Genomic DNA, 21,508 nt, shown 5'->3' with positions numbered 1-21,508 from the left:
AAAGTTTACTGACCCCCCTCATCTGGAAGTCTGCAATCTAGATGCTAAGGAGGTAGCTGTTGAAATTGAATGGGGAAGAAATTTTCAGATCCCAGTTAAAGGAAACTAATGTTTCCTGGGCCGTTGCTCTGTTAGGCATTATGTTAGATGATTTACATATGTTATATCATTTAATCATCATTATAAGTCTGTGGTGATGATGGTAATAGCTCCCATTTGTTGAGCAGCTACTGTTTATCCTTTTCTAATCTAGCTCAAAGAAGGCCATATACCATCCTAGGCCCTTTGACCTCTTGAATCCCACTGCTAACTTTATTAAACACTTCAGCATCGCCTGAACATAGACACCCATTCATAAGCTATCTCCTTTAAGGCCCTCCACTTCCCCCCCAATAGTCAGGAGGAATCCAAGACTCCTGTGTTGGCAAAAGATGTCCTCTGCCCTTTGGTATGACCTGGGTTTCTGAACACACAGTTCTTCAAGGGCTACCTGAAAGGGGAGCATGGTCGCCTTCTCGGTCTGTGGCGGGAGGTGGTGACCTTCCGTCGCCACTTCCTGGAAATGAAGTCAGCCACTGACAGGTCAGTGTGGAGGTATGACGGGAGGAGGTTTGCCCCTACCAACTCTATTCGCATGACAGTGGGCTGCTATAGAAGGGAATCAGGTTGTGGGGGAAAGGCAGAGGTGGAAGAGTTGGTGGGGAGGGATGGAATTGTTGGATTGTTGGATTGAGATGACTTTTCCCAGACTTGCTCCTCAGGCTTCCCTGGGCGTGACCTCCATGCTCCCTTTCCTGTTCCTGGTCCCTGTTGGAGTCTGCTCTTTTCTTTGCTTGTACTCAGAGACCTGACGGAGCTCAAGGCTGAGCATGTGAGGCTTTCAGGTTCCCTGTTGACCTGTTGTCTGCGCCTGACTGTGGGAGCACCACAGTCCCGGGAATCTGATGGATCTGGGAGACTGAATGGGAGTGAGCCATCCCAGTTGATGCTGCTACTAGCCAGGACCCAGGAGCTGGAGAAGGAAGCCCATGAAAGGAGTCAGGAGTTAACACAGCTGAAGAGTCAAGGGCATCTGGAGAAGGCTGAGCTTCAGGATCGGTGAGATGGCCTGGGTCCTAGGAGGGGTTTGCTAAGAGAAACTTGACTCCTTTAGGGAGTCAAGATAGGTGGGGGAGATGTGAAGAGCATTCCTCCCACAAGAGGGGAAGGAGATGTGCCAGAGGGAGTCTAGTTTGAAACCCAGTTGGGGCTGTCTCACTGCCCTCTGCCCTCAGACTGTCTTGCAGCTCAGTTTCTGTCCTTTTGACTTACAGAGCTGGCTGTGACTCTCCTCTATCAACACCAAACTATTTGCCATTCCCAGAACAGCCAAGTTCTTCCATGTTCTCTGCCTTTGTAGATGCTGGCCTTAGCCTGGAATGCCTCTCTCCCTTCTCTCTCTGCCTTATCCTTTAAGGCATAGTTAAATGTCACCTCTTCTATGACCTTGATAGCCTGTTACATTACTGTGCCCCCATATGGTCTTTTTTTTGTTGTTATATACATTTTTTTAAAAAATAAATTTATTTATTTATTTTTGGCTGCATTGGGTCTTCATTGCTGCATGCGGGCTTTCTCTAGTTGCAGCGAGCAGGGGCTACTCTTTGTTGCGGTGCATGGGCTTCTCATTGCGGTGGCTTCTCTTGCTGAAGAGCATGGGCTCTAGGCGTGCGGGCTTCAGTAGTTGTGGCATGTGGGCTCAGTTGTTGTGGCTCGTGGGCTCAGTAGCTGTGGCTCGTGGGTTCAGTGGTTGTGGCTCACGGGCTCCAGAACGCAGGCTCAGTAGTTGCACACAGGCTTAGTTGCTCCGCGGCATGTGTGATCTTCCTGGACCTGGGCTCGAACCTGTGTCCCCTGCATTGGCAGGCAGATTCTTAACCACTGCGCCACCAGGGAAGTCCCCCCTATGGTCTTTTGACGTGCTTGTTACATTGATCTCGTTGATTATTTAGTTTTGTTTTGGGTTTTTTTGGTTAGGCTCTTTTATTTTTTGGATTATAATAAAATAGATTTTTAAAAAATGATAAGAAGGGCAGGGACGTAAACAAAGAGCTCCATCTGAATCTTGGGGCAAAGTTCAGTTTATACCCCATGGCTAGGGTTGTGTCACCACCTATTGGTGGTGTGTGTAAATTGCAGTTTGTTTTGTTTGGGTTGTGAAGGCACTGGGAAGCACAAGGACAGAGACCATGTCTTAGTAAGTTTTGTGTTCTAGTGCTTTGCACTTCACCTGCGATAATAGTAGACACTTAGTAAATGTTTGTTGAATCATACAATAACTAAATGAATGACCATACAGTGAGTTAAAGCTCTTAAAGATGATACAGAATAAAATTATGAAGACTTTGAAATAAAAAATTAAGCTCCTTGATAACTTCATTCAAGAAATATTTATTTAGCTACTTATATAACACCAGGTACTGAGCTCCAGGATATGGTGTTAGGTGATAAAGATGCCTGGTGATTTCCCTGAACTTTGAGGTTAGTATCAGGGAGGTTAACCATAATCTTTCCCAATTCGCCCCTCCTTTTTCTCTATCAGAGTTAGAACCTTGGGCTTGAGGGACTTTGGGACTATCCCATGTGGCAATTCTGATGTTCTTGTTGGCTTCAGGGCGCTTGACTTCAAGATCAAGCGGGGTCTGGAAGGGCCTGGTCCAGGGCTTTCCTTCAGCTCTTGGGCCCCCAAACACGTGTTCCAGTCTTGAGATGTGGTAAATCCCTGCATGCGTCTGAGTGGCTTTTGGCTCCCCCTCCCCGAGTTCAAGGCTATAGCATCATGTATTCAGGGAGTGCAGGGGCTGGGGGCACCCAAGGGACTCTGGGGGGGTGGCAGTGGGGGTGTCTGGCTTGGGTTAGGGTGTGCTGCATAGCTCTGTCCACATCAGTGGGTTCCCAGGTAACTGTGCTATGCTCTTCTCTTCAGGGTGACCGAGCTCTCTGCTCTACTGACGCAGTCTCAGAAGCAAAATGAAGATTATGAAAAGACGGTAAAGGCTCTGAGAGAGACGATGGAGATCCTGGTACGTGATCCTTTGTTCTGGGAGAGTTGGGAGTGGGCCTGTAGATTCCTGTCCTTTATGGACAGAGAGTGCAGGATACCAGTTAAATGTTCCTTGATGAAATCCCCTAAAGCTAAAAAATTAATTTTGGTTGAATCTGAAAATTATTTAACTCATCCATTTATCCATTTAATAAACATTAGCTGTCTACTGTCCCTACTATATTCCTAGGGAAACTACAGCAGTGCGTGCATGCAGTGTGTCCTCCTCCGAGAGAGTGAGACACACATGAAGAGGCACACTAGCCAAGTGGGGGGGGGGATGTTTGGAGAGATTCAAAACCTAGTCATACGGGAAACACCTGAGGAGCATGCATGTGGTTAGCCTGGAGAAGGAGGGCTTGAGGAAGACATGATGGCTGCCTTCACATAACTGAAGGACTGACACCAGGGAAGAGAGTTGGCTTGTTTAATGTTTGCCAGGGGGGCACAATCACTGCCAGTGACTGGAAGTTACAGGGTGGTAGAGCAGCTGGAGCTGCTTGGTAGTTGAACAGCCTGTCTAATGAAGGAGTGAGGTTTGTGTCACTGGCTTAACATCTGCCAGGGTTGTTATCAAAGGGATTCTCTAAGGTTGGAAGTTAGAACCTCTGGCTTGATTGCACATTTCCTTTCATCTCTGGGAATTTTCAGATCTCTGATTTTAGGCAAATCCTGCACCCCTATCCACATACATATCCCTAGTCTTCTCATCCAAGCTAGGATCAGCTGGGAGCTAGACATGCTTATGCCTTTTTGGTTTCTTTTTTTTTTGCGGTACGCGGGCCTCTCACTGTTGTGGCCTCTCCTGTTGTGGAGCACAGGCTCTGGACGCGCAGGCTCAGCGGCCATGGCTCATGGGCGCAGCCGCTCCGCGGCATGTGGGATCTTCCCGCACCGGGGCAGGAACCCGTGTCCCTTGCATCAGCAGGCGGACTCTCAACCACTGTGCCACCAGGGAAGCCCTTGGTTTCTTTTTGTTCAGGAATTTGCAAATTCAGATGTCTGCAGGGCCCAGGTAATATAAATGAATGAAGTGGGTTCACCTATAAGAATTCTGATTTTCCAGTGCTGTCATATTTAGTTTTCAGTATAACAGGGAACACTTGATCTCAATAGTAAGGAAACAGTGAGGAGTAGTGAGGACTGCAGGACCCTGAAGAATATATGTCCCATCTGGAGGAGCCATCCTCTATTCAACTTCAGTAAATTATTGCCATGTAGGGATGGGGGCTGGTGTGGCCCATATGTTGACTTTTTGAGAGAAGCCAGAAATTCAGATTTTTATGAATTTTTATGAATTTCTCAGCTCAGAAAAATCTCTCAATTTACAAATGTTGGTTCAAATTTTATATAGGCCAAAAAAAAAACATAGCTGCAAATCTGCGTCTTTAAGCCTTCACTAGCACAATAAGGTAAGAAGGAGGAGGGGACATTTTGAGAGTTCAAATTTATTGCTGACCTTGGGGCTAGAGGTTCCTCTGGCTTTAAGTCTCAAGTGCCAATTTGCTGTTCAGAGACAGCAACCATCCTTCATCCAATGATAGCTCACATTTAATGAACATTTGCTTTCTGACAGACACTGTGTTGAGTAATTTACATGCAGTTTTTTCATTCAAGCCTCAAAACAAATCTATGAAGTAGTTGCTGTTAATTATTCCTATTTTATTTTATTTTTTAAGTTTTTCCATTTTTAAAAAATTTTTGGCTGCGTTGGGTCTTCGTTGCTGTGCACGGGCTTTCTCTAGTTGCAGCAAGTGGGGGCTGCTCTTCGTTGTGGTGCACGGGCTTCTCATTGCGGTGGCTTCTCTTGTTGCGGAGCACAGGGTCTAGGTGCGTGGGCTTCAGTAGTTGTGGCGCATGGGCTTAGTTGCTCCGCGGCATGTGGGATCTTTCCAGACCGGGGCTCAAACCCTTGTCCCCTGCATTGGCAGGCGGATTCTTAACCACTGCACCACCGGGGAAGTCCCTTAGTCCTATTTTAAAGAGAAGGAAGCTCAAAGAAGGAGTTGCCTAAGGTTACCAAGCTAGTAAGTGATAGAGCAAGAAATCTTATCTAGGCAGTCTAATTTGGAGCTCTTAATCCCTTAATCTGAATTCTTAATCACCACATCACATTGTCTTCAGAATCCTGGGACAGTGTTAGCATTCACGTGTGGTCAGGGGAAAAGTGGGATTGACAGAATAGACAGAATGAGACTCTGGTTAATTTGGGGCCTGGAATGATAAATTCTCTTCTGAGAGTTTGGCTCATAGGCTGTATTTGGTTCCCTGTCCAGGAGGCAAATCACGCAGAATTAATGGAACACGAGGCATCTCTAAGTAGGAATGCCCAAGAGGAGAAGCTGTCTTTACAGCAAATGATCAAGGACATAACCCAGGTACTGGTAAGCCTCTGGTTCACAGTAACCGGTCCAGCCTCACCCTCCCCAGACCTCCCTGTCCTCTCAGGTGCGCCTAGAGGAGTCTGGACTTAGGGTCTTGTGGGGAGGAATTGTCTGAGTACATTTGAAGACTGGAACCCTGAGGAGTAGCTAAGCTTTCATGTGCTGGCACTGCCTGCTGAAACGCCCTCTCTCTTACTGCTAGCTGCAGTTCTCCGGCAGCGGCTGGATCCTGGCCTTTGCTACCTCAGCAACCTCTTCTTCCTTCATTTATTCCTTGGGTGTTCAAGGGGTGCTAGTCTTGTTGCTCGTTCTAGGTTTGGGTGACCGAAGGGGAAGAGTTGGTTTGAGGAGTTGAAGGAACCAACCTTTTGGGCTCTTAAGATACCCTCCTCCCACCCCCCAGGGAGAGGACCTGAGAGAGAAAACATCAGGTTTGTCCAGGCTGGCATGTTAGTCCTCTACATGGATTCTAGGCCTTGGTCAGTAGGATGGTGACCCTGCTGTGTTGGATTTCAGGCCATGGTAGAAGAGGAGGACAATATGGCCCAAGCCTCTGGTCATGAGAGCTCCTTGGAGTTGGACCCTAGTGGCTTCTCCTCCCAGTTTGATTCCCAGCAGCCAGACAAGGCTCTTTCTCTGGTGCGTTCAGTGCTGACTCAGAGACGCCAGGCTGTGCAGGTGAGAACCCCAGCACTCCTCCTCAGCCACAGGGATGGGTGTCTAAACTGACTTGGGCCCCAGGTACCCTCCTAGCCCAGACTGCCCCTTTTGCTACGTTGACCAGTCACAAGGTGTTTTGTCAACACCCCGAAGTGCCCATTAGAATCTCTGTGTCTGCCCAGTTGTGCTCGTGGGGAGCAGGCACACTCTCCGAGCCACTGGCACGCTCCACTTTGAGGCAGTCTTTACACAGCACTGTGCAAAGTGGAGCCCCAGGGGAGTGTGGGTAAGCGTTCCCCAATTCTAAGGGTCCCAGCCACACTTACCACCCCCACCATTTTACATTTGAAGATGATGGACTCTGACACTCTGGAAGCCACAGAACCCAGTCATCTCTGATGCTCTGTCTCCTCGACTGGTCTCATCTCTTTTCGTAGCTTCCCTTTGTTGCACCAGCCCCCAACCCCCTTGCCCAGCCCTACTTTCAGGCTTATGACGTCCCTCCTCTGCCCTGCGCTCTTGTTCACCACCTCACTTCTGATGCTCTTCCTCCGCAGGACCTAAGGCAGCAGCTGTCAGGCTGCCAGGAAGCTGTGAGCTCCTTGCAGCAGCAGCATCATCAGTGGGAGGAAGAGGGTGAGGCCCTGAGACAGCGGCTACAGCAGCTCACCGGGGAGCGGGACACCCTGGCAGGGCAGACTGTGGACCTGCAGGGGGAGGTGGACTCTCTCAGCAGGTGAGCGGGAGCTGTTCATCCCCCGCTTCCTCCCAGGCTCAGTCCCCGCCCAGCCCATGTGTTTGGTTGGCTGACCCTGTTCTTCCCTAGACCCACAGCTGCTCAGGGCCTCCTTGCTTTGTGTTCTGCTGGTTCCTGCTCACTCAGTTTTGGGTCTTTGTGATAAAAAAAAAAACAGTTTCCTGCTCAAAAGGGAAGATGAGATATTTAAAGGAACCATAAACCTCTCTCCTTTGACCCTGTGCTGTCTGCTTCCAGGAGGGCTTTTAGGTTCCAGGGTTTCTGTTCATGTCCGGTCTCCTTCCAGGGAGCGAGAGCTCCTGCAGAAGACCAGGGAGGAGCTGCAGCAGCAGCTGGAGGTGCTGGAGCAGGAGGCGTGGCGACTGCGGAGGACAAACATGGAGCTTCAGCTGCAGGGCGACTGTGCTCAGGGCGAGAAGGAGGAGCAGCGGGAGGAGCTGCACCTGGCCATCCGTGAACGGGAGCGCCTGTGCGTGCGTGTGACAGCCCCTCCCCACTCTTAGAAAGTGGAGTAAATTGAAGCCTGGTGTTCGGTGGGTTCAGATTAGCTTACTGCTCCATCCTTTGCAGGAGGATGAAAACAGAAAGTTCATCCAAGCATTGCTGAACACCCAGGAGGGCCGAGGCCCTGTGGCGGGTACAGAAATAAATAAGACACAGGCTCTGATCTCAAGCAGTTTGCAGTGTAATGGGGAAGTCAGACAAGTAAACCGTGGCCAGATGAAGTATGAGCTAAAAAAGAGCTTCAAGCTAGGTCCTCTGGGTGAATAGGAGTAACAGTTAATTATTGAAAGCTTCATGGAGGAGAGGGTAGCCGTTGAGCTGGGCCTTGACATATTTTGATTGGTAGAGAGTGGGACAAGGGCTAAAGGAACAGATTAGCAAAGAAAAGGAGTCAGGAACGTTCATGGCATGTTCAGAGGAGGCCGGGCTGGCCAAACGGTAGGACTGATCCTGGGAAGTAATGGGAAATGAGCTGGTCAAGGAAGGGAATTCCAGAGTACAGGGACCCAGCTCATTTGTAAATTCCCCGATACCATGTCATAGAAAAAGCAAGGACTTTAGAGCTGGGCAGAAGCTTGGTTTAAATTATGGCTCTGCCACTTGGACAGATTATTTGTAAAATGGGGCTGATAATATTTCCCTTGAAGAGTCTTTGGGGAGATTAAAGCAGTGTTCTGCAAAATGCCAGCACAGAGCCTGACATATGGTAAGTCTTCAGTACCTGGTAGCAGGGGCTATATCTTTTTTTTTTTTTTTTTCGATTTTGGCTGCATCGTGTCTTAGTTGCAGCATGCGGGATCTTCATTGCAGCATGGAGGATCTTTTGTTGTGGCGCCCGGGCTTCTCTCTAGTTGTGGCGTGTGGGTTTTCTCCCTCCAGTTGTGGCGCACAGGCTCCAGAGCACGTGGGCTCTATAGTTTGTGGCACGTGGGCTTTCTAGTTGAGGCACGCAGGCTCAGTAGTTGTGGCGCACGGGTTTAGTTGCCCCACGGCATGTGGGATCTTAGTTCCCTGACCAGGGATCGAACCCGCGTCCCCTGCATTGGAAGGTGGATTCTTTATCACTGGACCACCAGGAAAGTCCCTGTATCATCTTCATCTTTTTTTTAAATTTTATTTATTTTCTTTTATATTTTTTTTTTGCGGTACGCGGGCCTGTCACTGTTGTGGCCTCTCCCGTTGCGGAGCACAGGCTCCAGACGCGCAGGCTCAGCGGCCATGGCTCATGGGCCTAGCCGTTCCGCGGCATGTGGGATCTTCCCGGACCGCAGGCGGACTCTCAACCACTGCACCACCAGGGAAGCCCTCTTCTTCATCTTTGATGCATCCCCTCCTCACCTGTTCCCTAGCTCCTTCTGCCTAGTAGGCATGAATAATGGAATCTTGAATGACTGCTCTAAGGATCATGACTTGCACAAGGAGTGGTCTCCCCTCTACCTAGGAAAAGGAGAGACAATCCACAAAGATAGTTTTATGTTTTTAAATTTAATTTGTGTGACTCGATAATACACTTATTTATATGATTCAAAAGTCAAAACTATTTTAAAAGGTATGCAAATAGAAAGTGCTACTTCCCTCGGCTTCATTCATCCCATCTTCCTTCCTTCTGTTTGTAACCATTTAAATTAATTTCTTATTAATATGTCTAGTGCTGCTTTATGTAATATATGCATATATCCTTATTTCCCCCAATTTCTTGCATAAAAGATAGTGCACCATGTATACTGTTCTGCGCCTTGCTTTTTTCATGTTATGTGTCTTGGAGACCTCTCCTTATCAGTTTTTGGAGACCACCTTCATTCTTTTGCATCGCAAAAGCAATTACATTCCTGTTATCTTTTGGGGTGTGGCCACTCCCTGAGATTTCCTCTAGCCCCCTTCTGTTTTCCATCTTAGTCAGGAGACGCTGGCGGTCCTAGAAGCCAAACAGTCAGAGTCGCTCAGTGAAGTGATCACCCTTCGGGAAGCCCTGGAGTCCAGTCGCCTGGAAGGGGAGTTGCTGAGACAAGAGCAAACAGAAGTGACCGCCGCACTGGCCAGGGTGCGTGGTCCTCCCCTTCGCTGGCTGGGTGGGGCGGGCGGCTTGGAAAGTTGTGTCTCCAGGAAAAAGGCGCGCAGCCTGCCTCATTCTTCATCCTGCAAGTCATGGCCCTTCCTGTTTCTTGCCTCAATGCCTAGTTACTGCTTTTGGGTTCTGTCCCTCCAAACAGACTCTCTGTATTGCAATTAGAATGGTTTTCTAAAGTGTCAGTCTGGTCATGTCAGTCTCTTTCCTACAACCATTCACTGGCTTCCCAGCTCCTTGGTACCACATGCAAAGCCCTCTGCCACCTGCCCCAAACTGTTTCTAGCCTCCTCTTCACTCCAGCTCGCTGTCCTAACGCCTCATGTACCTTCGTTCCTGCCACATAGCATTCATTACATTCTCAGTTTTACCCGTTCTTTCGTGATTTTAATACTTTGTATGTACCTTTCCCTTTACCTGGACTGCTTCTTTCCTCCCCTTTCAACCGCAAACTGTTCCTCATCTGTCAGTACCCAACTTAACTGTCGACTCTTCTACCAAGCATTTTGAATTAATGCTTTCTTTGAGTTCCCAGAGCACTTTGTGCTTACATTGGCTATGGTGTCATCACAGTTGTAGTTGTTTATACATCCTGATGTCTGTGCCTCTGTAATGTGAGTTCCTCTCTTACTCTTCAATGAATGAATGGGTAAGTGAATGAAGAAATGAAGGGAAAAGTTGTTCAGAATGTAAGGGAAGGAATGAAGTGTTAACTGATCTCTGTACAAGGAAAGCAGCAGATGTTGGGGATGTGAGCTGTTCACTGTTGCAGGAAAACTGGAAAATGAAACTCTAACTCTCTGCTTTTAGGCAGAACAGTCTATTGTGGAGCTGTCAAGTTCTGAGAACAGCCTGAAGGCTGAGGTAGCTGATCTTCGGGCTGCAGCTGTCAAACTCAGTGCCTTAAATGAGGCTTTGGCCTTAGATAAAGTTGGGCTGAACCAGCAGCTTCTCCAGGTGAGCAAAGATTTCTCTGATCCACAGGGTAGGGCTGGGCCCCAACCGAGGGCAAGGGAGGGACAGACAAAGCTGATGCCTGTAACAAGGAACAGTTCTTAAATGGATCAGCCCAAGACAGATCAGCTCCCAAGTGTAGTCCTGGAACGAGCAAAAGGAACATTTATAGTGCAAAGGAGAGCAAAGATTACAAGGCCTGGGCTCAGCCATTAAAAATAGACCCCTCCCACATCTGCAGCAGAACTAACTACCTTTGGGCTTTAGGGTAAAATCATCAGGGCTAGGCCCATGTCCTCTGGAAGGAAGACTGGGTTTTAATCCTGTTGTATGAGATAACAGCAATCACAGAAAAGGATCTGTTGAAGAGCCCAAGTCCCAGAATTTTCTCTAGAGGTTACAAATTTAACACGTCTCTTCACTACCCCATTCCCTTGAGCCCCGGAAATGTTGTATGTTCCCTTATTCTGAATTCTTTAAGAGCAGGATTTTGCCTTTTTTCTCTCTGTCCCCAGCATCAACCCATCTAGTACCTGGAGTAAAGACCCCAGACCAAATGTGTGCATAGTCCTCCTCTCTCGTAAGCACTCCTGTGTTCATCTGTGGAGAACAGATTCATATCTCTCTTGGATTTCTGTCTCAGCACTTCATCTCTAAACCGTAACCCTTTGTCTTTGATGTCCTTCCCTTTTTGGCCAGTAGTTAGAACAGGAGAACCAGTCTGTGTGCAGGAGGATGGAAGCAGCAGAGCAGGCGAGAAACACTTTGCAGGTGGGCCTGACAGAGGCCGAGAGGAACAAGGAAGCCCTGTGGGAAAAGAACACCCACCTGGAGGCTCAGCTGCAGAAAGCGGAGGAGACCAGGGCTGAGCTGCAGGCAGATCTCAGGGGCATACAAGATGAGAAGGAAGAAATTCAAGAGAAACTAAGCGAGGTGAGAAGACAAAACTGCTACCATCCCATTAAGGATGCTCGCTGTACATGCTCGTTGTACATACATGCTCACTGTAAAAAATGAAAACACTACAGAAATGATTCAGGAAGGGAAAATCTCACTTCCTAGAAATGACCAGTGTTACTAGTTTGGGGTATGTCTTCCAGTTTTTTTAAAAGAATTCCTAGAGGAATCCTTCACTGATTCTTCATTGCTTCACATCCATCAGTTTGAATTAGATGCCTCTCCTGTGTTTTCTGATAATACATTGTATTTATTCAACCACCACTCCCTTCGTACTATATTATAATTATCTGTGTTTATGTGTCTCCACCATTAGACCAAAAGCTCCTTGAAGGCAAGACTATGTCTTACTTGTTTTTATAACTCCAGCTTTTAGTCCAGTGTGTAACACATAGCAAGGGGCTCTGAGTTTTTTCTGAACCAGTGCCCCAACTCAGAGGTCATCTTTCTTCTCTACCAAGCATCTCATTGCCCTAGTAATTATACATAATCTCCCTTCTCAGAGCCTTTTTCTCAGGGCACTGATCACTTTCTTCCTGGTATTATGTGTGTGTCTTACCTCTCCTTAAGACTAAAAGCTCCTTAGAGGTAGATCTCTTGCAGCCGTAGCACAGGGTATTGCTCAAAGGAGAGCCTGTTTCCTGGGCTGGGGACTCTGTAGGTTGATCAGGGGAATAGATAAATGGTACTTGGTGTGAGTGGGCAGTGCTCAAGGCTCACAGAGCTGGGTCCAGAATCTGAGGAGCCCATGGCCCTAATCTGGCGATAGCAGCCCTGGGGGGATCCTGCCTCCCTCTGTATCCCATCAGTTCTTCCTCTCAGGCACATCACCAGCAGGAGGCAGCCTTAGCTCGGGTGGAGCAGCTGCATCAGGAGGCAAAGCGACAGGAAGAGGCGCTTGCCCGGGAAGTCCAGGAGAAGGAGGCTCTAGCGCGGGAAAAGGCGGCTCTCGAGGTGCGGCTGCAGGCTGTGGAGCGGGACCGGCAGGACCTCTCTGAACAACTGCGGGGGCTCAGGTAGGGTCTGGACCTGGTTCTGCCAAGGGCAGAGAGAGCTTTACAAGGCAAGGGGGAGCCAACCTAAGTTCCTTGCCCAAAGTATATGGGGCCTAAATGAGTTATGAATTTGTAATTGCCTCCCCGCCCCCAAATTCTCTCTTGGTGACCAGTAGTTAGAACCCAGTTCCTCTTAAGGAAGGGGCTTGATGGGTAAGAACTCTCCCGATTCCTGAACCTGACAGCTCAGCCAAGGAGCTACTGGAGAGCAGTCTGTTTGAGGCCCAGCAACAAAATTCTGTGATAGAGGTCACCAAGGGGCAGCTGGAGGTCCAGATTCAAACCGTCACTCAAGCCAAGGAAGTAATCCAAGGTAAGAACCCAACTTGGATGGGCGCACTTCATTCCACAGGGATGTTGAAAGCTAGGAAGACAGTGGGAAGCTATTAGAGCCAGGCCCAGGGCCTCTGAGATGGGAGTTCCTCATGAGGTCTGGGGAGAGGGGTGAAAGATGGAGGACAGAGGCTCAGAGACAAGATCCTGTCCCTGGCATCTTAGGGGAAGTGAAGTGCCTGCAGCTGGAACTGGACACTGAACGGAGCCGGGCAGAGCAGGCACGGGATGCGGCAGCCAGACAGCTGGCCCAGGCTGAGCAAGAGGAGCAGGCTGCCCTGCAGCAGCTGAAGTCAGCCCATGAGGAGGAGGTGAACCGGCTCCAGGAGAAATGGGTAGGTGGTGGTTGTGGCTAGGGGATGGGAGAGACAGACAGCAGCAGATATTCCTGCTTCTAAAAGTGAAATCTGAGCAGGACTAGTCTGGTTGGTCACCATGGTGCAAAATCCAGCTTCTAGCTAGTAAATGAGTTAATGTATGGAAAACACTAATAATAGTTTCTGGTATACAGTAAGCTCTATATTTGTGTTAGGTATTATTGTTGTTGTTGTTTCTGTATGTATAGAGACTTAAGAGTGGATCCTGGGATTTAGGATCGATAAACTGGCCCCAGGGTGTAAAGGGAGCAGAGGAATGCCTTGGACCTATTATTGCCCAATTCAGAACTGTTTCTTTTGTCTTTTAATTATTTGATTTAGTCCATTTGCTTTTATTGTGATTATAGGCATATTTGGATTTATTTCCACCATCTTATGCTATTTCTCTTGCCTTTTTTTTTTTTTTTTTTTTTTTTTGGTGTGGTACGCGGGCCTCTCACTGTTGTGGCCTCTCCCGTTGCGGAGCACAGGCTCCGGACACGCAGGCTCAGCGGCCATGGCTCACAGGCCCAGCCGCTCCGCGGCATGTGGGATCTTCCCGGACCGGGGCACGAACCCATGTTCCCTGCATCGGCAGGCGGACTCTCAACCACTGCGCCACCAGGGAAGCCCTCTCTTGCCTTTTTACACCTTTTGGGGAGGGGAATTCACCTTTCTTAACTTCTTTTAGAGGGTTATATCGGATTATTAAATTGTATTCTTTTCTCACTTCTTTTTTTCTCTCTACTACTCTGGATGATATGTACTCTATTTTTTATTCTTTTAGTTGTTCTTTAATATTTTAAAATACATACTTAATAAAATCTCAAGTTAATCAGTATATTTACCCTTTTCCTGAATGACACAAGGACCAGAGAACATTTTACCTGCATTCACTCCTCCCAACCTATCAACTGTATTAGTCATTGTGTTTAGTTATTACTAGTTGTTAACACCATACATTATGTGTTTTGATTATTTTATACAGTCAATAATTGTTTAGATACACTGAAAATTTTACCAGGTCTTTTTTTGCTCACCATTCCTCCTTGCGTGTCAGGTTTTCTATTTGGATTTGTTTTCCTTGAAGTAGAATTTCCTTTGGTGAGGGTATGTTGGTAGTTAATTGTCTGAAAATGTCTATTTTACTTTTATTATTTTTTATAGCTTTTTCCTTTTTTAATTTTATTTTTTATTGAAGTATAGTTGATTTACAATGTTGTGTTAGTTTCAGGTATACAGCAAAGTGATTCAGTTATATATATATATTATGTCTTTTATTTTGCAGATTCTTTTCCCTTATAGGTTATTACAAAGTATTGAGTATAGTTCCCTGTGCTATATAATAGGTCTTTGTTATCTATTTTATATATAGTAGGTATATATGTTAATCCGAATCTCCTAATTTATCCCTCCCACTTGTATTCTTGAAAGATAGTTTCACTGGGTATAAAATTCAGGTACAAATTCTAAGGTAACCGTTATTTTCTGTCAGCATACTGATTGTTCCGTTGTTGGTATTGAGAAGCCTCTAATTAGTTGTATGTTAGAACTTGGTGTAACCTTCAGGTATCTTAACTTTCTGTCTTAGATTTTTCATGTGTACTTTTTCTACACTGTATTCTGGGTGATATTTTTTCAGATCCCTCTTCTATTCACTAATTTCCCTTTTCAACTGTGTCTAATCTGCTTTATAGTCTATTCACCAAGTTTTAAATTTTATTTATTAAATATTTTATTTCTCAACATTTTGTTTGGTTATTTTTTCAAATCTTCTTGGTCATTTTTTAGTGTCTTCTCCCTAATTTATATTTGCAGTCCCCTCTTTTATTCTTTAAACACATGAAACATACTTTTATGCTGTCTAATAATTCCAACACCTAAAATCTTTTTGGATCTCTGTTATATGTTGTTTCCCTTGGCTCTCACTGATGACCTTGGCCCCTATGTGTTTTGTGATTCCTGACTCTGAACTCATGTTCTCTGGAAATTTTTCTGTGGGAATCCTTTTAGGCCTGAGGCAAAGGAGATTTTCCTCAGAGATTTGCTTTTGCTTCTCTGAGGAAGGTGAAGGACTAGCATCCCAGGACCACCTTAAAGTACAATTTCTGTTTAAAGTTTTTGGGCCACATTCAGGCCCTGAACCCACATGAACACCAGCCTATGGTTATGAATTCTCAAGTGATATATATATATAGCCCTTTGTGAAAGTTAAGACAAATTTTCTTGCTATTCCCTTCTGTACAGTGTTTTGTTTTCTCTCTCCCCCACTTTTTCTCTCTCCCTTTTTCTTCCCCTTTTCTCCCTCTCTCAGGTTTATCCATTTACTGAGGACTGTAGCCCAGGGATGGGTGGGTGTTTTTCTGAAGAGCCACATTGGGCCTTGCAGACCATACAGTCTCTGTCACACTCACTCTTCTCTGCTGCTCTAGTGCAAAAGCAGCTGTAAACGACATGTATGTAAATGAGCATGGCTGTGTTCCAATAAAACTCTATGTATGGACATTGAAACTGAATTTCATATAATTTTCACATGTCACAAAGTCTTATTCTTCTTTTGACTTCTTATCAACCATTAAAAACATAAAAACCACTCTTAGCTCACAGGGCCAGGTTTGGCCCATATGCCATAGTTTCCTGACCCCAGATAGCCCTTTGGAGGTCCAGCCTTATGTCTCCTGTCAGGCTCCCCACCCTTTGTTTTCTGTTTTCTTTGCCCACATTGCCAGAAAATGAATTTCAAGGTTGTTAGGTAAAGTAAATACCTCCAGTGGAAAGCCTGTTCTGTGCTCATTTACCTCTTTAGATCACAAGTATTGCTTTGATTTTGGCTCCAGTGAAATTTTCATTATTTTCCTGTTGGCTCAGTGATACATTAAAATATATACTTAATAGTTAAATTGGCATTTTTTTTGTTTTGTTAGTTTGTTTTGCCCTTTTACAGGTGGAGGGTTCAGAGAGCTTCTTTGTCAGATTTCTGGAAATGGAAGTTGACTTGTGCTTTGTGTGTATTTGTGATTTGATAGTTATTACAAGGCAGACTTGCTGGCAAGATGGTAGCCAGAAGTTTGCTTCTTTTTAGAATTATGTGCCTAGATTATAGTAGGTACTTCAAAATATTTATTGAATGACCAGTGTCCAGAGGCAGTTCAGTTTCCCAGCAAGAATCAGTCATACCACCCACTGAAAACCCTACAAGTAAAAGAAGCTATAAAACTTCTGAATGATGTGTTACCGCCTGATGTAGACTTGGTATCCGTGGAAGGACTGACCATCTCATGGCCACACCTGAATCATGGGAAAGTCTCTTCCGTCTTTTCCTTTCTTCTCAGTCAGATAATCCCCCTGACTTCTGATTGTCTGACTTTATGATCTCCCTACTGATTGAAAGGGTTGAAAGCCCGCGTAACTCTCGAGAGTCTGTTAGTTTTTTGTTTTTTGGCCACGCCACACAACATGCAGGATCCTAGTTCCCTGGCCAGGGATTGAACCCAGGCCCTTGGCAGAGTCCTAACCACTGGACCGCCAGGGAATTCCCAGAGAGTCTGTTAGTTTTAACAGTGCCTGCCTTGTCCTGGAATCCTACCAATTAGAAAAACTCTTAGGGGTTATATTCTCCATTCTTCCATCTAGTGTCTGAATCCCCTTTAATAGCAGTGATAGTGGATACTTACTTGCTGAGCACTTTCCCATGCCAGGTACCATGCTGAATGCTAGTCACGTTATTTCAGATAGCCTACACAACCACCTAGTGAGGAAACTGAGACTTAGAGAAGTCACTCAGGGTTACCTGGCTAAGAAGTGGTAGAGCAGGGATTAACCATTTCGTAGCATTTATGCTATGTCCACTTCTACAATATCCCTTCCAAGGGTTGCTTAGCTTCTGTTGTATTCCATCCATTGGAATGCCCATTTATTTTTAGATAGATCTAGTTATTAGAAAATTATTCCTTAAGCTGAGCCAAAATCTATTACCTGAAACAAATCAGCCTTAGATTTGCTTGGAATACCCCACCAACACGGTTGCTTTCCTCTAGACATGATACACATCACTCATGAACCAGTGTGCAGAGTATTCTGATCCACAAACTAGGCAGCAACGCTTGACTGTTACTTCTGAACATCATAGAATTAGCCCTTCTGGTAGCCATAACACACTTCTAACTCATATTGAGCAAATAGGTCAGTTTTGTTTTGGTTTTTTTGACACGTAACTACTATTAAATTCATCTTTCCCATATTCTTACAGTTGGCTTTTTGAACCAGAGTGTATGATTTGATATTCATAGCTGGTCTATTAACTGTGGTATTATAGATCACTGTTCTTAAGCATCTTAATAGTCTAGTAGCTGAAATGTGATTCATTCAAGCAATGCTGAGTTCTTACTGTCTGCCAGGCATGATGCTGGGCATTGAGGATACAGCAGAGAGCAAAGTGGACATGGTTCTCCTGATGGAGCTTCAAGTCTTGGGGGAAGATAGGTATTAAATAAATTAATACATAAATGAGTAACTGATGACGGAAGTTCTATGAAGAAAAAGAACTGGGTGATAGAAGAAGAACAAAGGGGGACCGTTTTGAGCGTATGGTCTGGGAAGGCATCTATGAGGAAGTGTCATTTAAGCCATGAGTGACGGTAGGGTGGGAAGAGCAGTCCAAATAGAAGGAAAGCATGAGTCAAGGCCTTAAGGAATGGAGGTGCGTGGTGTCCTCCAGGACCTGAAAGGAGGCCAGTGCAGCCAGAGTGTAGCAAGTGAAGGGAGAGTGCACAAGACGATGTTGGAAAGGGGTGAAACACTAGAGGCCTTCCCACTAAATGTGGATAACTATGACTACAAACATTTTAAAGGAAAAGTGATGAAGATCATGATAGCTATTAGCTACTGAATGCTTTCTGGGTGCTCAGCACCATTTAAAGTGCTTTACACGACTTACTTCACTCGTGAGAACAACCCTAGGAGGACCCTGTTGTTATCCTCATTTAAAAAAAATTTTTTTTTAATTTTATTATTTTTTTACACAGGATTTATTGATTTATTTAGGCCATGCTGTGCAGCTTGCAGGATCTTAGTTCCCGGACCAGGGACCAAACCTGCGCCCTCAGCAGTGAAAACACAGTGTTCTAACCACTGGACCGCCAGGGAATTCCCTGTCCCCGTTTTTATAGATGAGGAAACTGAGGCACAGAAATGCGATAGAAATGAACTGAGGTCACACTAGTAGTACTTGGGTAAAGACTGTAACCTAGGCAGCCTGGCTCCAGTGCCCTTCACCACCATCCTGAGATCCTAATAGAGGGGCTGGATTCGTCTAGGAGATCAGGGAGGGTGTCGGTCACTGATGGGCCTCTGGGAGGACCGGGATGCCCCATCCTAACGCTCTTGTATCGTATACGAGACAGGTTCGGCCTGGCTTTTTGGGAGGCTAATCCTGTCACCCTGAGCAGGGGAGTGGGAACAGCAGAGAGCGAGTCCGCCCCCTCAGTTCGCTGTTACAACCACCAACCATGATGTGCTTGCTTTAAAATAACAGATATTTGTAGTTTATATGAGGGACAGTTGCGCTTTAGAAAACACTTTTCCATGTATTATATCATTTGATTTTTTTTTAATGAATCTCATTTGATCCTCATAAAATTTGGCGAGATGGGCAAGGCAGGGTGATTAGCCTCACCTTGCAGATGAGGAAGCAGGCTTGTCACGTGAGGCACCAAGGTCACACAGCTGGTGAGCAGTAGGCTTCTTGCCCTAACCCGGTTCTCCTTCTGCCTCCTCTCCTCACCCCCTCGGCTCTAACGGTGCTTCCTTCGTACGACCAGGAGAGAGAGCGCTCCTGCCACCAGCAGGAACTGGATAAGGCTCTGGAGAGCCTGGAGAGGGAGAAAATGGAGCTGGAAACGAGGCTGAGGGAACAGCAGGCAGAAACGGAGGCCATGCGGACACAGAGGGCAGAAGAGCAGGCCGAGGCCGAGAGCGCCCTGTGCCAGGTGGGCAGCTGGGGGGACTGGGCTGCACGTCCACCCTGTGATCCCCCTACCTTGGGCCATTTCCTTTCCCACTCCCGAGGGTGGTGCTGCAGGGGCTTTCAGAAGAGAATGTAGCTTCCCACTCTGTTCCCCATGAGCAGGTGATCAGTACCCGTTAGCTGCACGGCTGGCGGCATGTCCTACTTCCTGAGGGAGGGCTGTCGTTTACCACATCCTGTCAGCTTGCAAACCAGCAGCAATCTTCGTACTTCCTGGCTCTCAGTCAGTGGGTCCAGACCTTCCTTCGCCCTCAGCCCCCACCCCATTTGCTAGAAGAGCCCTAGAGCAGCTGGCGTGTGCTTGTGGCCTAGTGGGTGAGCATGGTGACCCCTAACCCAACAAGCCCTCGCCCTCCTGCCCCTCCACAGATGCAGCTTGAAACAGAGAAGGAGAGGGTGTCCCTCCTGGAGACACTGCTGCAGACCCAGAAGGAGCTGGCAGATGCCAGCCAACAACTGGAGCGGCTGAGGCAGGACATGAAGGTTCAGAAGTTAAAGGAGCAGGTACGGAGGGTGGTTCTGGGCAAGGAAGAAGAGGCAGCGTTGATTTATTCATTCACATTGACCTGCTCTTTGGTACTTCTTTGCACCGGGCCCTGCCTAGGTGCTGACATTTGACCAACAGAAAGGTGTGGCACAACGGTGAACGTGACAGTCATGGAATTCTAGTGGCAGAGCAGACACAAAATAAGTGAGATAATTACCGGTTGTGATAAGGGCTGTAAAGGAAATAAATAGGACGATGTAATTGAGAGTGATTCAAAGGAGGCCTCTTTGGACAAGGTGGTCATGGAGGGCCTCACTGAGAAAATGACATTTGAGCTGAACCATTAAGGTTGAAGAGCCAGACCCGTAGAACAATAAGGATGAACCTTGAAAGCATTATGCTAAGTGAAAGAGGCCAGTTACAAGAAGGCACACAGCGTATGATTCCACTTGTGGGAAATATCCAAAACAGGCAAATCTACACAGACAGAAAGTAGACGAGTAGTTGGCAGTGAGGATGGGGGATGGGGAGGGTACAGGATTTCTTTCTGGAGATGATGAAAATGGTAAAAAAATGATCATGGTGACAGTTGCACAACTCTGTGAATATGCTAAAACCATTGAATTGTATGCTTTAAATGAGTAAATTGTAGGGTATGTGAACTGAATCTCAATAAAATCATTAAAAGGAAAAGAAAAGAAGCCAGCCATTTGAAGAACAGTTTAGGCAGAGGAAATAGCTATCATAAGGGCCTGGGACAGGCAGAAAGGGCCTGGGACAGTTCAGGACAGACAGGAGGCAGCATGATAAGCTTGGGGGCAGGAGCCCTTTGTCAGCCATGGTAGGACCTTGGACTTTGTTCTAAGGGCAGTGGGAACATGTTGGATGGTATTTAAAAAGCAGAGTGGGACATGAGTTATTACATACATATTTTAAAATACTTTAGCTGCTGAGGGGAGAATTTTGTGTGTGTTTGTGTTTGCCTGCTTGCACGAGGGCATGGTGGCATGAAGTGGAAGCAGGGACACCCGGCAGGAGGCTGCTGCAGTGGTCTGGGTGAGGGACCCTGGCCGAGAAAGCCTGGGTGAGCAGTGCACTTGGTGAGGGAGGAGAGGGAATAGGAGGTGAGAACTTCAGGTGACAGGGTATCATGGAAACAACGTGGATAGCTGGGCCCTGCCTCAGCTTTTGGCAACCCAACCAAAACACCAGTATTTATACAACACAGATTTCTGTAACATGGATTTCAAGACCAAGGAAGCTTTCTTCTGCTCCCTGCTGTCTTCTCCCTTCGCAGGAGACCACTGGGATGCTGCAGACCCAGCTCCAGGAGGCTCAGCGGGCACTGGAGCAGGCAGCCCAGCAGCACAAAGACAGCCTCGCTGCCCTCCAGGAAGAGGGTGGCACCCTGCTGCGGGATAAGATAGACCTGCAGAAGCAGGTCTCTGCTCCTCTCTCCCAGCCCAGCACCCTTCCCCAGCACAGCCAGGCTCCCCCACTCCCTCTGGCAGGACGGGGGAACCTTGGCTGCCTGAGCCTGGGAGGGGGAGGGGAAGCCCCAGTACTGAGTGGAAAAGTGAAGGGTGCTCAGAGCTGTGCATGTGCCTCCCAGATCCCTGGGGTAGTTAGTAACCTCTCTCAGTGGGGACCAGAGACCTCATATTTTCTTGGCAGCCCCATAGATCCAGCCTCCCCATAGATCCAGTATTTTTATACCAGATTGCTTTTCCTTCTCAAAATCCTGTATCAGATGATGGTCGGGTTGTTTATTTTTAAAAAAATACAATCACTTGCCCATCACTTGGCCATTGGACAGAGTTACATTCAACCAAGGTTTTTATTTGTGCCTGCCGCTATACAGCATATGTGAGGCTGGGGAGACAGGGGAC

General features: G+C 46.9%; 1 protein-coding gene across 7 annotated transcripts in view; it reads left to right on the top strand.

Annotated features, from left to right (window-relative positions):
- The window catches only part of CEP250 (centrosomal protein 250), a 47,769-nt gene that overhangs the window by 10,121 nt on the left and 16,140 nt on the right, over positions 1-21,508 (top strand). For 4 of the 7 annotated variants that reach the window (XM_060030909.1, XM_060030910.1, XM_060030911.1 and 1 more), the window contains 16 exons: positions 476-582; positions 844-1,098; positions 2,966-3,062; positions 5,359-5,460; positions 5,983-6,144; positions 6,684-6,862; positions 7,170-7,352; positions 9,284-9,428; positions 10,263-10,409; positions 11,109-11,339; positions 12,186-12,379; positions 12,604-12,731; positions 12,917-13,086; positions 18,927-19,094; positions 19,502-19,636; positions 20,848-21,060. In XM_060030909.1, coding sequence (XP_059886892.1) covers positions 476-582; positions 844-1,098; positions 2,966-3,062; positions 5,359-5,460; positions 5,983-6,144; positions 6,684-6,862; positions 7,170-7,352; positions 9,284-9,428; positions 10,263-10,409; positions 11,109-11,339; positions 12,186-12,379; positions 12,604-12,731; positions 12,917-13,086; positions 18,927-19,094; positions 19,502-19,636; positions 20,848-21,060 — 2,616 coding nt within the window. The remainder of the gene's footprint in view (positions 1-475; positions 583-843; positions 1,099-2,965; positions 3,063-5,358; positions 5,461-5,982; positions 6,145-6,683; positions 6,863-7,169; positions 7,353-9,283; positions 9,429-10,262; positions 10,410-11,108; positions 11,340-12,185; positions 12,380-12,603; positions 12,732-12,916; positions 13,087-18,926; positions 19,095-19,501; positions 19,637-20,847; positions 21,061-21,508) is intronic. The other 3 variants (XM_060030912.1, XM_060030915.1, XM_060030916.1) reach the window with 3 other exon arrangements.

The sequence above is a fragment of the Delphinus delphis genome, chromosome 15, assembly GCF_949987515.2.
Source record: "Delphinus delphis chromosome 15, mDelDel1.2, whole genome shotgun sequence".
Classification (NCBI taxonomy): domain Eukaryota; kingdom Metazoa; phylum Chordata; class Mammalia; order Artiodactyla; family Delphinidae; genus Delphinus; species Delphinus delphis.
The sequence above is the reverse complement of the archived record's forward strand: the minus strand, read 5'-3'. Positions and strand labels throughout refer to the sequence as shown.